General features: G+C 41.9%; 1 protein-coding gene across 2 annotated transcripts; it reads left to right on the forward strand.

Moving 5' to 3' along the window:
* The first annotated feature begins 1,891 nt into the window (after window positions 1-1,891).
* Window positions 1,892-15,107, forward strand: plekhn1 (pleckstrin homology domain containing, family N member 1). 2 transcript variants are annotated; one of them, XM_029436040.1, is made up of 16 exons: window positions 1,892-2,054; window positions 3,778-3,868; window positions 4,056-4,217; window positions 4,991-5,071; window positions 5,535-5,625; window positions 7,493-7,626; window positions 8,201-8,347; window positions 9,801-9,881; window positions 9,997-10,072; window positions 10,352-10,497; window positions 10,717-10,866; window positions 11,482-11,724; window positions 12,275-12,427; window positions 12,862-13,107; window positions 13,342-13,402; window positions 14,284-15,107. In XM_029436040.1, exons 1-16 carry the CDS (start codon window positions 1,981-1,983, stop codon window positions 14,466-14,468), a joined length of 2,121 nt encoding a protein of 706 aa, XP_029291900.1. In that variant the 5' UTR covers window positions 1,892-1,980; the 3' UTR covers window positions 14,469-15,107. The 2 variants fall into 2 exon arrangements, with proteins under 2 accessions (XP_029291900.1, XP_029291901.1); XM_029436041.1 differs by having other exon boundaries at window positions 12,865-13,107.
* Window positions 15,108-15,285: the final 178 nt, after the last annotated feature.

Here is a 15,285-nt window from a genome sequence, read left to right on the forward strand (position 1 = left end):
ATCCAAAACAAAGCACCAAAATTAAATTAAGTTTTCCCTTATAATTGTAATCATCACCTGTACTTTGCTGCCCTACTAAACAAAGCCTAAGGTTGAAAGCTTTTATATATTTGCCATTGTTGAGGAAATGTGGCAACTGCAAACCAAATGAATATATGAAAATGTTATAGTGGAGTAACGGAAAAACTTGTACAGTTGTAAAGTTATTGATAACTTGGGTATATTTTATCTGTCACAATGTGTTTTTGTTTGCCATGCTTTTGATCTAACATGTCCCTACGTGTTGCAAGTCAAGTGTGTCACACGTTTCTTACTAATGCACTTAGTAAAAACCCCACTCAGTGCAAATCATGTGAGTGGCAGACATTAACTCAGTGACATGGGGGAAAGGTAAAACACATGCAGTCAGTCTTATCTGCCTTGATTAATCTACTGATGTGATAACATTCATTTTCTTTGGTCACCTTTATATCTTGCCAGTCACTTCCAAGATGTGTTACATCACATGCAGTTCAATAAGGATCATTCATTGATTAAATTACTTAACCCTGTGATGAGCTCTGTGGCCATCAAACAGAGAACAATGATACAGTATCTGAAAGACGGGAAGGTTACAACGACTACTCTGCAGTTGGTTTAAACAAGCTGATGACTGTTGCTGCCTCAGGTGTAATCGTTTTAACAATCCGGCTGAACAGGTTGGCATTGCCTGACAGCAAGCAGCACACATTTTCTTTTATGACTGCAGCAGCTCATCACAGACAATGACCTAATTATTGAGCAAACAAAAGACGATCATGAGTGTTTGAATCCTGTCTGATTGATAAGAACACTTGATACTGTGATTCACGAGTGTTAACATAACATAACATATTATTAATAACTTAATTCCTAAAAGTAAAAAAAGTAAAAAAGGCTCATTTCATTCTGTCTGAGGACTAACTTCACAATTAACATTATACAATGTCTTGTTTAATTATTTATAAATATAGAGGAAGAAAAGCTCATTTGAACGACTAAAAGCGGCAAAAGTTTATTATAGGATTGTTTGTTGGGTGTGCAAATCCACTACCTGTCTGACTGAGTTTCATTTGAGGAACTAACTCAAGGCAAGAGGTGTATGCAAACAAGATACATTTGCATACACCTCTTGGCTTATGAAAATGAGAGCCTTTGAATACACAAAAGTCCTGTTTAAACTATCGTGCCTTCCCATCCCACGAGAAACAACTGGTTTAAAAGTGATTAAAGGATAAAAGGAAAATATTCCACAAAAGACAGAACCCAGAAAATCTCTTTTTCACAATGTTTGAAAACAATGTGATTCCTGATACATTCACATCCTCAGTCAAAATATCAGAGTTCTCTTTTCAAATTAGTAGAACGAAATCAAGGGAACTAACTGTAATACAACTTCCCAGATACTTAAGTTTCAAAATGACACAGATGTGTTTAAAGTATGTGGGACAATAATAAATAGACTACTTAAATGTGCAGGCAATTTTCATGTCTGGGCCTGCCAGTGGAAGCTCCCATATTCCCCTTTGATTGACACACACCATCCAGTGTGTTTAGTGACCACTCAGTACTGACCCAACAATGAGCTCCATTTGGCTCCTGGAAGGTGTGAAATGGTACACTTCTCCCTAAACCCCCCAGTCTTGGTTGTTGGGATTGATTTAACAGACAGAGGCAACTCACAGAAGGTGTGAATCCCACTGGTTATTCACACACACACACGCATACGCATATGCACACACACACACACACACAGCCTGTGACACAGCCCCAAACTCCACCCCTCCTACGCAGACACACTCTCACCGGTCTGACTATACAGCGCTCACCCTGCCCACTTCTCCCTCAGTACAAGTCTAACTGCAGCAGGGATCACACCGAACTCTTGGATTACACTCATTCATCACAGAAGGAGTACAGTTTGTCTTCAGAGCAGCACAAAGCCCCACAGAGCACAGCAGCATGGGGAGCAGCATGTCATGTGTCCCCCAACACAACTTCAGATACTCCAGCAAGAGTTTCATACGCAGAAACAGGTAAGAACAATTCAACGTGTCCAGGTATTCTTACTGTACTGAACTGTCCGTGAGTCATGCCCTCCGCTGCCGTTTGTTATTTTAGACTGTGTTTCAGATGGAAAGAATTCTTGATATTTCTCTGGGTTTGAGTAGTCGGGTTAAACAGGTTGTGAAGATTGTGAGGCCAGGGTCAGGATCATGTGGATAGTCCCGGAGTTGTGCCTGAGCGGTGCCAGTCTGGCCAACGGTGTGAATGATCCAGTTACCATTTGCCTCCTCTTTGCCAGCTGTCAGTGAATCTGGTTTCCCTCCAAAATCAGGTCCTGACCCCTTTCATTATCAGGTTCACATGTGAGCAATTATAGTTAATAAAGATATTATTTCGTTTATGACACCTGATACAGAAGTTAATAGCTTGATCTGATCTTTGAACGTGAATACAGGAGCTGACTGACATTAATGGGTTATTCTTTTTATTCTGTCTTGTTTTCTTGAATCCTCAAGGATTATATGCCTGGGCATGTTACCCTAGGTACAGCCGGCTCTGCTGGACCACCACATCTGATTCTAATTAGCCTCTGCTCCAGTCTTCTCTCCTGTGCTGTGTGATGATTCAGAGTCTGGTTTTGTCAAACGTGTCATGTATCTCTGGATTTTCAAATAAAAACAGAGTCAGGGCAACCCTTTAAAAAAGCGGTTGAGTTTCAGAAACCCAACGGCTCATGCTTGAACACTAATACACCTTCCAAACTGGGTCGACGGTTCAGCATGGACAATACGTTCAGTGTTTCAGTTCCCTGTGTACCCTACTAACTCTTTGTGTTGGTGAATCAGGCCAGGCTCAGGTATTCCCCACTGAGCAGAAGGAGTGAGTAGTGGTTGAATGCCACTGCAGTGACTTGGAGAATGTTGGGTGTGCAAATCCACTACCTGTCTATTATCTACATTCCTCTTTCACTTTGCAACTGCAGATTGCATCAGTGTACATGGTCTTTCTGTGCATGAATGCATTTTACACAAGGATGTGGTGGAATAGCAACGCTCACTAAACACTAATCAATTACTGATGCTGGACTTCCTGATTAGACAGACCTTGATTCCCACCATGCAAACAAAAGCCTGCGTTGTTGCACCAAGGACACTGGCACATACTATATGTGCAGATAAACAGATAAACTACAGGCTGAGATTATAAAAGCAGACCCCCAGTCTTATCATTGCAGTGAGGGAGCTTCCTCATAAAGATGTGACACTAATGGTAACAGATGAGGGTCACACAAAACAAAGAAGGACATTGAATGCTGATTTTCCTATGCATATCCTCGCTATCAGAAACACAAGACCTGATTGTTCTTATCATTTAAATGGCTGGCATTGATGGAGTGAGGACAAAAGGAAGGGGGCTCCGGTCAGATTAAGACACAAATCATGATTCAAAGTCAATAATCTGCTGTGAACTCGGTCACTGATTCAAGATTCAGTGTGTGACTTAATTACTTGGGAAAAAGGGGAAAACAGAGAAATAAGTCCCAGACCCTGAATTGTAAATGCAACACAGTAGAGCAAAGACTGTTGTTTTTAGGTCAACTCTACATCTGACAACAGTAGATGAGAGTGAAATCCCATAAACAGGAAATATTTCTGGTTGACACTGCATTAACTGAACAGCAAACATAGAAAAGATGGTAAATATCGGAGAGTGAGTTTTCACATGGTTTTCCTCTCTCTCTCTCTCTTGCAGCAGTCGCCTGTTTCGCAAGAAGAATCCCCAAGAGGGACAGGAGAAGTCCAACAGCATCATTAATATCCTGTGCACTGTCACCCCCAAGAAGGTAAGACCCTCTCGGAGATGTTGATAGCATGATGTTGAAACGTCTGCATTCCAAACAAAAATGCTCTCCTATAAATGTTATCCTGTTTGAGATTAAATGTTTATTGCCGTCTCTGACTAAGTTTCACAGCAGGTCTAACTGTGTTACCCATGCCGTGTCTAAACACTAACATTATGACTGGTTGCAGGAAATGACCCATAAAGATCTGCAAACGATAGACAAAATAAAATGGGATCCTCCGTTCCCTTACGACCCGGCCAGTGGCTGGAAGAAAAGCAGCATCAATGTGAAGAATTACGGACGAATGATTCACAGCTCTAAAGTTCGTTTCCGCTTCCTCCACTGCCAGGTGAGCAAAAGAAAATGACTTTTTAATGACTCTATGTTGAGATATCCGGAAAGCATCTATAAAAGAAAACAAAACTAATGCTGCAAAATCCTTGTTGTGGTTAATGAGGTCTTAAAACAATGACCAAGCCTGCAATGACACATCATGCCAGTCATCTGCGAGTGTCATAACCAAACAAAACAAACCAAAATAAAAAAACAGCTGGAGAGGAACAGGATGTTGCTCTGTGGCCACCAAACACACAACTCACTGCTGGTGGCTGGTTGTGAATAATCCAATCCGCTCTCCACAAAGCGGACCGCAGCCTGTGTTTGGACATGCTCGCCTCTGCTACAGTTGTGAAACATCTCCAAAAGAAAACCTCAGGGTAGAGAGAGTTCGTCTGATCCCAGAGACTGATAGAGGACGCACCGGCTCAGAGCTGTGGGAACGGCAATTTGTCAGAGCTGTGACACAACAGCAGTCAAAAAGTAAAGATTGACTAAAGGAAAAACGTTATGACAGCAAAAGAACACATTGTAAAATACTAGCACACAGGAAGAAAACATGTATTACTCAGTACTGACAAACACAGCCATACATAAATCACTACGTAAAGGAAGACCGCAAACAGATGTGACTTTAAATCTCATTTTGTGGTCAGTGAAAAAAATGTCTACTTTTCTGAGAAGAACAAGATGTTCCAATATGAAATTAATAATAATCGGACATTCATTTTGATCAACACTGCATCTGCATCTCTAACTCTTTAACTTCTCTCATTGCCTCTGCAGGATATACATGACTGCTACCTGGATCTCTTCCAGACACATCTTCATTTTGTCTCCAACAACACAACCGGACTGACATACCAGGTGAGTTTTCTTCTTCAAAGTCTGGTAATATTCTCACAATCCTTCCTTTCATATCCAAGGTTCCTCCGTATTAGCTAACATCTATATCAGGGTTGATTTTCATCGTTTTAATATTCCTTTAGGGCAGAGTTTGATGTCGTCATCATACCTTTTGACATGCGTACCCTGCCAACCAGCTTTGTGTTGGTAAACATCATGCCGCTTCTTCACCTGTCTCATAAAGCATGAGCAGCCATTAATCATCATTTTACTGTGTCTGTGGAGAGATCAACTCCATGTCAAAAAGAGACAGCTAAGCAGCACCTGCATACAGCATTAGTCAGAATATAAATGACGGCAAATGTCAGGCAGACATGAATACATCATAGACTTACGAGGCTGACCTCAGCGTTAAGCTGATTCACTTCTCTGTGTTTTATTGTCCAAACAAGCATGATAAGGTTTTTTGCTGTTTTGTGTGCAGGGAACTCTTCCGTTGAAAGAACTCACCATCTGCAACCTGCAACAGAACTGCAACCACAGCCAACCCCAGGAATTCCCTTTTCAAATAAACGGTAAGTTTGACCTCACTAGAGAGGACACAAGTGGGTGTGGGCCCAGAGCCCAGGACTGTTGTAATCATCAGTTTAGAGTTTTATGGATTGTGTTGAATTTAGCTGATTCAAACGGGAACCAGTTAATTCAACAGTGGCTGACCTCAAACTTCAAAAAAGTTAAGACAGAGGATGAACTAGAGCTGGAGTGAGAGTCCATATTTATTTAAATTTAAAGCTTATAATACGTCACTAGTTTTACTCCTGCTGGTGGTCTGCTATGTGTGTCCCTCTCATCAGTTATGAATCAAAGTAACAATTCTCCCCACTTATAAAACCAGCAAGAAATCACACACTATTTTCAAGCTGCTGCATTTCCTATGTTGTCACATTCCAGTGATTCACCTCCACTCAACCTTAAGACTAACTAGAGCGGGGCCCCTTTCACCCTTGGTCAGGGGGCCAAACCAGCCTTAAAAGCCCCGCTTGTTAGACAACAGGTGCACTTCAGTCAGGCCAGCTGTCGTGCAGAAAAGCCCAGCTACCACTCTTAGCCTTGTCACTTTATATAATCTATGGCACATTCCAAAAACTGCTCAGGTTAATGTCTAGTAGAAATGTCACTTAGCTTCGTAACTCTGAATGAAGAAAAACAATCTGAAACCTGACTTCTTTTCATTACGTAGAAGCTGCTGTAGTGACTAGAGGGCTTTGCTCCTTGTCCGGGAAACAAGAAAATCAGTGAAGTCAGGGATTAATGTAAAATTACTCAGTAAAAAAGAGAAAAATCGCGGTTAAGAAGTGTTTATGGTTTCTCCCTTTATATTTCTTTATTATTACTATTTTACCGAAGTCTGAACACATCTCCGCTGTCATAATATTGACACTCTTTGGTGTTGATTTCGCATATTTTACTTTGCAATTTCCCAAATCAAGCTTGTTATTTTGTGGTATTGTATTACTGTTGTTTTTATAGTTCAGGGTGAACCTTTATTTACCTTCTGGGAGGCAACACTGACAGGAAACATAGAGGAAGCATGACAAAATTCTGAGTCACGGGAAGGATCTCATACAGAGATTTCCTCCTGCATCTTCCTCTCGCTGCGTTGAGAATATGAATCAGCTTTAGCGAATGTGGTGTTAGTGACGAAGCACACATGTAGCACACGAGGCTCTGTAAAAATGCGAAACTTCACATGGTTTGAGTTAATGTGGCTGTGAAAGTTAGATAATGATAGCTAATTACTTTTAACAAAAGTTAAATGTTCTCTATAAACTGACTGAAAGCTTGAATGAGAGAGTCTCATTATGTGCTTCCAGTCCATTTGCTTGAAATGTGGAGAAACATAATTTTTCTAGGGAGTGCTATGTTCAAGGTCTACAATTAAGAGCTGGGATCGGGAAGAGAAAGTCAACAGATAAGTCCAGAGTGGCTGCTTATTAAGGAGCAGTCAGCGGACTACGGTTCCCGACAATTACAGTATAAAGCCATGTGGTTAGAATGAAACAGGCTATCTCTGCTGGTTATCTCTGGTATGTGTGGGACTGATAGATAGAGAAAGATTCCAGCTTTTCATCCCAGGTCCTGCTCATTCCTCCTGGGTAAGCGGTTTGTGGGGGAGGGGAGTCTGCTATGATTTTAAAATGACAAACGAAGCAGGTCAAGGGGAATCCTCTGCAAGAGGTCTCTCATGTGGTTTACCATCTTGAACATGTGTTAACATTTATTGTACTTATTGCACAGCGTGTTCTAAACAGCCAGAAAAGCAGATTGTGAAAACCATTAATGATTCACCACCATGTGAGAAAGCTTTCTGAAAAAAGGCACAAAGAGAGAAACCTGGGTGGCACTTTCCCATTTTGAACTTGTGACCTTTGCACCCTGCAGGTGTCAGCCTTAACCCCATCATCGTGTACTGTGCCAACCAAGAAGAAATGGACCTATGGTTTGGCCTGCTCAAAGAAAACATTGAGCTTAATGGGGGCACTGCAATTCCACCCGAAAGCTACACCAGAGTAAAAGTAAGTTCAACAACACTTTTTGGATTCCACCTTGCTTGCAAATAGCTTTTGATACGTTGTGTCAGGCTGCATAAAACCTCCTGTGCTGCAACAAAGAATAACATTTCTTAAAATTTTTTTAAAACAAGCACTTAAGTGAGGTCACCTTTTAATCCACCTGGTAGATTAGCTTTACCTCTTTAACCCCCCTTCTGATAAAAACAGGGTGTGTGTGTGAGTGTATAAATTTGATGAGTCAAGTAGGACACTGCTGGCTCTCCCTGAGGCCTGGATAATAGGGAGCGGCATTGACCGCATTACAGCCTACCTCAAACGAAACCTTACATCTGCAAAGGGCTAAAGTACTGACTCCACACCCACAGGTGGGGACATGGCTGATGAAACACATGACCTTAGATTGGTCACGACAGAATAAAAACAACAACAAAAAGTGATTATCTATTTAAAAGCCTTATCTTAAGAGCCTTAACTATGAACAAACAAGAGTGACATTCTGAGAAAGAAATTCCAAATGCACGTGTTTAAATATGCATATTTAGTTTGCTGATGATTCTCCCTTGTGCACCTATCATAGAACCAGAACGAGACTGCTAAGGGCAGAGAGGAGCTGAGGAACTCCATAAACAGAGAGCCCATCTACGAGTGGGAGGGCTCTCAGCGGGACAGTCTGGGCACCATCACCCATGTCACTAAAGTCCGACTGCAGCACCTGCCCTGTCAGGTAAGACATCTCTGCTGCTTATCAAGAGGGACCACTTTGAATTACACAAAAGTAAAACAAACCATATCTGCTGTTGCCCATTTATGGAAATATACAGTACAGCTGACTGTAACTCATCATACATACATGTTTTCAAGCTCTGGGAATTTTTCACAATAGATAATGATGAATCAAAGCAGGATAACATCAACTCTAAATCCAGGTGACTCACATGGTTTTTAAATTGTGCAACACACACATTACCTCAACACAATGAAAGGAGTCAGTGGAAAGGGTGGAGTCCTAATTTGGGAAATGGCACCTCTCCTGCAACACTATTATCTTTATTTGCCTGTCAAGGTGTAAGACGGTGTCAGACACCTGCAACCAACTGTGGAAAAACATATGACTTCTGTCTAACCGAATCACAAATAAATAATGCTGATACAGCATCGCATAGCAGCCAATAAAAACAGTAGTCATGATATGGCGTGCATGGATATCAGTAATTAATTCACTGTGGGAAATAGCGGCAGCCCGATTGAAGTGTGTGAGATTTAGGGCCTGGGTGTGTGGAGAGGCATGTGCCCAGCTCACGCAGTGACTCGACTCACCTCACAGCTGGAATGTCAGCTGTCTGTCCAGACACACCCTCCAAGCGGGAGAGGAAACATAAACTCTCCGTCTGCCGCACCTTTAAATGTCCCACTAACTGGTTCCACCAAAGATCTTACTGGGATTTAAACTGTGCCTCTCAACATACTATTAAAAGAAAATACTGTTGTGTTTTTTTTAGTCATAGTCTCAACTTCCCACAGTCAGAATTATTAGGGCTTGTTGTCTCACCTCCAGAAAAAAAAGGATGTGCTGCCATTCTCAATATCCACGTGCAATATCAAAGCGTGCAAACATTCCAAAGATAGATAAATGACAAAAAATGTGATGTGCACCAAAGTTTCTTCTTTACTTTATTGTACCTGACATGAGAATGTTCCCCTTCACCTTGCACACAGATGAGAACTTGACTTCTCCACAAGGAAATAGTCCCTCATGTTGCCTTAGCAATGTGTATCGTTGTCATCCTATTGCGTAAGGATGATTTTTGACACCTTAAAGTTCAGTTTAAGGATTAAAAAAAAGGACACAAAACAAAGCAAATGATTAACTGGTATTTCCTTTAAATGATGATGATATTCTGCTAATGGGTGAGAATAGCACAATCACTGTAATGAAACCAAACTACATTACATTACATTTAGCAGACGCTCTTATCCAGAGCAACTTAAATTGAACTAAGTACAGGGACAGTCTCCCTGGAGCAACTCAGGGTTAAGTACCTTGCTCAGGTGGCATGGTGGCAGCCTGGTATTGAACTCCTTCTAGTGTTTTGTTTGGAAGGCGTACCACTAGACCACTAGGTCATCATCACCCAACTACATGACGCTTATGAGCAGCTGTAATCTTGTGTCCACAGGAACAGAGTGACAGACTGCTGGTAATGTACCCGTCGACACTGATCATCCTATCTGAGGAGAATGATGGGCTCTTCTATAAGGTACCATTGACCTCACTGACCTTTTACTCATAAACGTAATCATATCCTGAGCTGTGTGCATTCAGTATGTCAAGTGTTTGCAAAGACTTGTGTTAAAGAGTCATTATGATTACAGGGAAAACTTCCACTGAACATGATTTCTGTGACCACACCCTGCCAAGACGTCAAGCCCAACACCTTCATGATCGAAGGTAAATACACTGAATCAGTGAGCTGCTCTACTGCAGTCTCTTTACACTTCACACTGGCATTTGCAAAAGACATGTTAAAGGGATTTAAATGTGTACATTCTTATGCATGTTTTACGCTATGTGGCCTTTTCCATTAATCCGCTAACGTCACAGAGCGTAACCCTCCATGAATGAGCTGGTTTTATCCCCAGTGAATGACAATCTGACTGTGGCACATTCCAGTGAGCGAACAGACCAAATGACAGGCTTTGTCCCCCCCCCCCCCCTCTCTCTTCCAAGGGAAGCTGATCAACCCCATAGTGGTGTCGTGTCTGGATAGAGCCGAGTTCTGCGACTGGATCCAGCATTTTAAAAGTGCTGACGTGCCCGTTCTCACCCCCCCGCCCCCTGTGTATGATATCATCTACACCCCGACACACAGAGAGGTGAGGCCTTCCTTTCAACAGGTACACTACTCAAGTATGAGGACAAGTGATAAAATGTGGCCCTGCCTCTTGTGTAAATTTCAACATGACTATGATTTATGATTTACAACTACTGCGACTAAGTCAACAGTCCAATAGAAAATAAGTTGGAAGGCTTTGGTCATTGTTTCTTAGTCAAATATTTTAATACATACAATATGTTTGTCCTTTTATCTCTAGGCTCCACAGTTTGACAGGTGGAGTGGAAACAGCCATGGACGCTCTGAGTCTCTTAAATTCAGCCGGTCGAATGGATCTGGGTCCCACAACCTTCAGTTACCCATTCAAGAAGACAACCTTCTCTCCCCAGGATACACCGAACCCCTCTGTGTAAGTCAGCTTTGTGCTACTTCTCATGTTCAAGTATTCTGGAACTGATAAACTGAAGCAAACACTACAATATTTGCCCAGATATAAATGTGGTAGGAGTTAGTTGTACATTGCTGAAGAAAACCTTGTGTTTGTTTTGGCGGAGCAGCAACACCTTTCTTTTACAAAATTAATTATTAAGCGAGGTCTGGAGACCAAACTGCTCCCGTTACAAAGGCTTAAGTGAGGATCCTCAGGCCTTCCAGTAAAAACAATCAAAACAAAGTCTGCTATTTCCCCCCCAAAACAACATAGAAACTACTTTTGGATGCAGGGAAAAAAGAGGCTCTTACGGTACTTGTTGATTTGCCAGTGGAACGTTTGCTTGTAAACTTCATTCTCTTTAAGAAGTACTGAAGCACTCTGGATTATCAGAACTTCTGACCAAACTCCCCCGGGAGAGGGGCTATGTGGGCCGACTGCCCATCCAATTAGCTTAAAGTGGAGAGGGCTCAGTGCCCAGAAGACATGTTGTTCAGCTCCTGACCTGAACCACCAACCTCCAAATGAAATTGACAGAGAAAAAGCCACAAGTCTTGGCTGACCTTTGTCCCCGTTGTTTGTTTGTCCCTACAGTACAGCTCAAGTCGTCCCTCCTCGACTGAGACCGCCCACTTGGGCAGCAGGACCAACAGCGCGTCTTCCCACACCAGGCCCGAGCGTGACCTACGACCTTTGTCACTGCGCTACTCCTCCCCCCAGCGCAGCTCCTACCTCCAGCCTGCTGAGAGCTCAGTGCGGTCTCAGGTCTACAGCACACCCTACTCTGCTCTGCATCGTGCCAGCCCACAGCGGCTGGAGAAAGCCCCACTTGTAAAGGTAATTCAGTCTGCCGTCTAACTTGATAACCAAATATTCCCCTTGAGACTGTTGACTTATTTTACATGTCATGTGAGCAGTAACTAAAATAGACACACCAAGCAGACGACTGGGGGTCATGTATATGGTGTTAACATACGGGGTAATAGAAGAATTTGTGCAAATTGATGTTGAGAGATAAATCTTCTTAATGGTGCTCGGGATGAAAGCTCTATTATAGTTCATAAACAAAACTTATGCTACCAATTCAGAAAACATTTACTATTCTTAGGGGAAATCCCATATTACTATAGCAGTTAGGAGTTTTTATACACAACAGTGACAGCTGACTTTGGTTTGTGAGAGATTGCTGTCACACCAGTACTGGCGCAGGTCATGACTGGCATTGGTCCAAAACCTGTATTTGGTAATCTGATCATACAGTGTGGTTAATGTGATTGCCATGTGTGAACAGTGTGAGAGAGAAAGACAGATAGAGAGAGACAGAATTTGGGATTTATTTTCATCTCATCGTTTGGTGTTTTAAACGGTTTGAATCTTTTGTAATCAGTCCAACAGCTGGAGCACCCCTCAGACGTCCCTGAACTACTCCCTTAACGCCCCCCAGCGCCACTCGGACATGTGCCCCAGACAACCCTTGTCACCCCTGTACGATGAGCCCTGCAGCCCCGAAATTTACTCTCTGAATGATGCCATACCAGTGGTAAGTGGGTCAATGATACTGGATCCATTGGTTCCATTTACACCTGTGCAACCTGTCCGATATCAAGCAGTGCACACCCACACGTACGCAAATGTTCAGTGAATGCAGAGACTAGGCCACCTGCGGGATTCTAAGACTGCTGAAAATGTGGCAGGGCTCATTCACATGCATGTAAGATTTAACCACTACTAAATCTAAATCCATAAATTAATTGTTTCATCATCATTCTTGGTTAAAATTGGTCTAGTCCAAGGTGATGTCTTTTGTCAGTCCAAAACCCAAAGATATTCAATTTAACCCAGAAAAGCAAGAAATCTCCATATTTATTTGGCTGAAAAACACATTTTCTGCCATTTTTGTATGAAAAATTACTTCATCGATTGCAACATTACTTATAGCTTCCCTACTTTGACACATCTCCCTCTGTTCTTTAGCAGCAGAGCTGGCAAGAGGCAAATCAGCGCCACCACCATCAGCAGGTCCCCCAGCTGCTACCCTCCTCCTTCCAGCTCTGTACCCCTCCCATGGGCCGCCGCTGCAGGAGAAGCCTGATCCTAACCAACTCCCAGGGACAGGCTCTGGGCCTGGAGATGGAGACTCCTCAAAGCCAAGCAGAGCAGAGAGCCGAGGCCGTGTCGAGGTTAAAGCTGCTGCCTACGCCCGGCCAAATGCAAGAGCAGGTGAGAAACACAGACAAAATCATCTCCCAGGACACTCTGGTTTCTGGAATGCTGTGGCACCAAGTGCAACAGTAATGCGCAGTGTGGTAGCAGAGCGTGTGTATACTGTACTTGTTCTGCAGGTGATATTTGAACAGGTGCCACAGATGAAACAGATATTTTTGGGAATGTGAGAATGTTTGTTATAGTTGATCACGGGAAGTAACTTTCTTTTGTTTTCACATCTTTTCATAGATTCTCGTCCCGTCGTGCTCTGTGAGGAACACATCTCAGATGCCTTATGGTTACTCACCAGGTAAGAATTGAAGGCATGCAATCATACAACTGACAAACATTCATCTGTTTATGTACAGAGGGCCTGCATGTGGCGTTCAAGTATGTTGGAAAGTTTTGACAAAGAATCATTAAGTTAAAGTTGTTCCATCTTGTAATCAGTGCTTATTTTCATGGCGTTGCTAAAGAAACGGAGATTTCTATTGAGAAACAATGGGCACTCTCTCAAATGCAGCTATAACACTGCAGAATCATATTTCCTCACAAGTGTGAGTTAGGAAAGTAGCAGCTGCCTTCCTAAATATCACTAAAGACACAGAGCTCACACTGCATTACACCTTAAATAAAACACTGCATGCTCTTTGGATTGATTGAACTCTTGGGTAGGTCAGCAGGTAGACAGAAGGCTAAAGGCTACAGAATTGAAAGTGCAGGAAATGTGCCAATGAAATAGAGCTTAGTGCTGCTCTAAATGCCATTTGTGCAGATGTCCCATGTGGGGGAAAGCCCAGTGTAAGAGAACACTGTTTCACAGACAGAGTTTACTCCTGCAGTGTGATTGACAGCACACAACTGTGCAGGGTTACACACGTATCTACAGACTCTTATTTTACGAATGAAAACACAACCAGAATTCACCTGGTAATTTCACTTTGATTCACAGCTAACTTGTAACATGTGCTCTAAACAAATGATGTACTCTGACAGGTTGCATGTTTCTGCACCATTAGAAATAGAACATGAATAACAACTTAAGGTGGAATAGAAGTGGCATGTTACACTACCAGTTATACAGTAAGATTATAATCACACCCGACGTATGTTGGGATTATGTCCAGGTTTATTCAGTCGGGTTTGGCTTTCATTGTTTGAAACTTAAAGCCTGTGAATCTTCTCCTATAGATCACCACTCGTATCTTGAACCCACAGAACCAGATGACCAGGAAATGGACTATGACAACATTTGGGAGTACGACTGTGATACTGGAATGATTCAGCCAACGTCTGGAATTTCGACACACTGGACAGGATTAGACTTTGGGGCCAGAGGCATTGATGCCATGGCAACCCAGCAGAGATGGTCATAAAACAAAACAATAGCCCGGCACTCGTCTGGACGTGTGCAAACAACAGATCTCTATCAGAGGGATAATAAAAAGCCAACTAGCACAGCCTGTGTTGCTCCTGCTGCATACAGTATGAACCAACACATCCCTTGAACTGCACAACGAGCGCAGGAATGAAGAAGAACAAAACATTATGAAAGTAACGACTGACAGGATCCAACTGTCTGTTTAATATGTAGCAAGAAAGAGGACAACAGAGTGTACGTACATATTGTGTAGCTTTAATATTATTTAATGTATTATATAACTGCACTAAAGGTTTCATATGTAGTGCAAGAACATCCCGTTTCTTTTTATATTTAAAGTATTTTCTAACATGTTGCACAGTTTACTGATTATACTATTTGTATTTAGTTTTTATTTAAAGCTATACAAAGCATTCCATCAGGGCTTGTTATAGTAAAGGATGTACATTTTTGTACATGTTGCATATTTATTATTTTATTATGCTACATTATCAATGCAAATAGATGTGACTAAAAGTGACTGCCTTAAAGGTGCTAATATTACTAGCACTACTACAGTACTGATACCTGTGTGGCTTCTTTTTTTCATTTTAGTTTGAGGTGTTTATTTATATTTGGAAATAAAATTGGAAAAATAATCAACAAGCGTATCTCTATTTTGTCTTATTCTAATGATACTCTTAAGGTGGCTGTAGTCGATATTTTTTCATTGTCAATGTATCATATGACATGATGTGAAAACAACGTGAAGGTCACCTGTAGTGATGACCTTCAGACAATTATTACCTGTGCTCTAATAATAATAATACATT

This window comes from Cottoperca gobio, chromosome 7 (genome assembly GCF_900634415.1).
Source record: "Cottoperca gobio chromosome 7, fCotGob3.1, whole genome shotgun sequence".
NCBI classification, from domain to species: domain Eukaryota; kingdom Metazoa; phylum Chordata; class Actinopteri; order Perciformes; family Bovichtidae; genus Cottoperca; species Cottoperca gobio.

Bases quoted from the DNA above. Each gene is read 5' to 3' on its own strand.
- plekhn1 (XM_029436040.1), top strand. From the start codon at position 1,981: ATGGGGAGCAGCATGTCATGTGTCCCCCAACACAACTTCAGATACTCC. The intron at 3,869-4,055 runs GTAAGACCCTCT...GACTGGTTGCAG, and splicing joins GCACTGTCACCCCCAAGAAG to GAAATGACCCATAAAGATCT. The intron at 8,348-9,800 runs GTAAGACATCTC...TTGTGTCCACAG, and splicing joins TGCAGCACCTGCCCTGTCAG to GAACAGAGTGACAGACTGCT.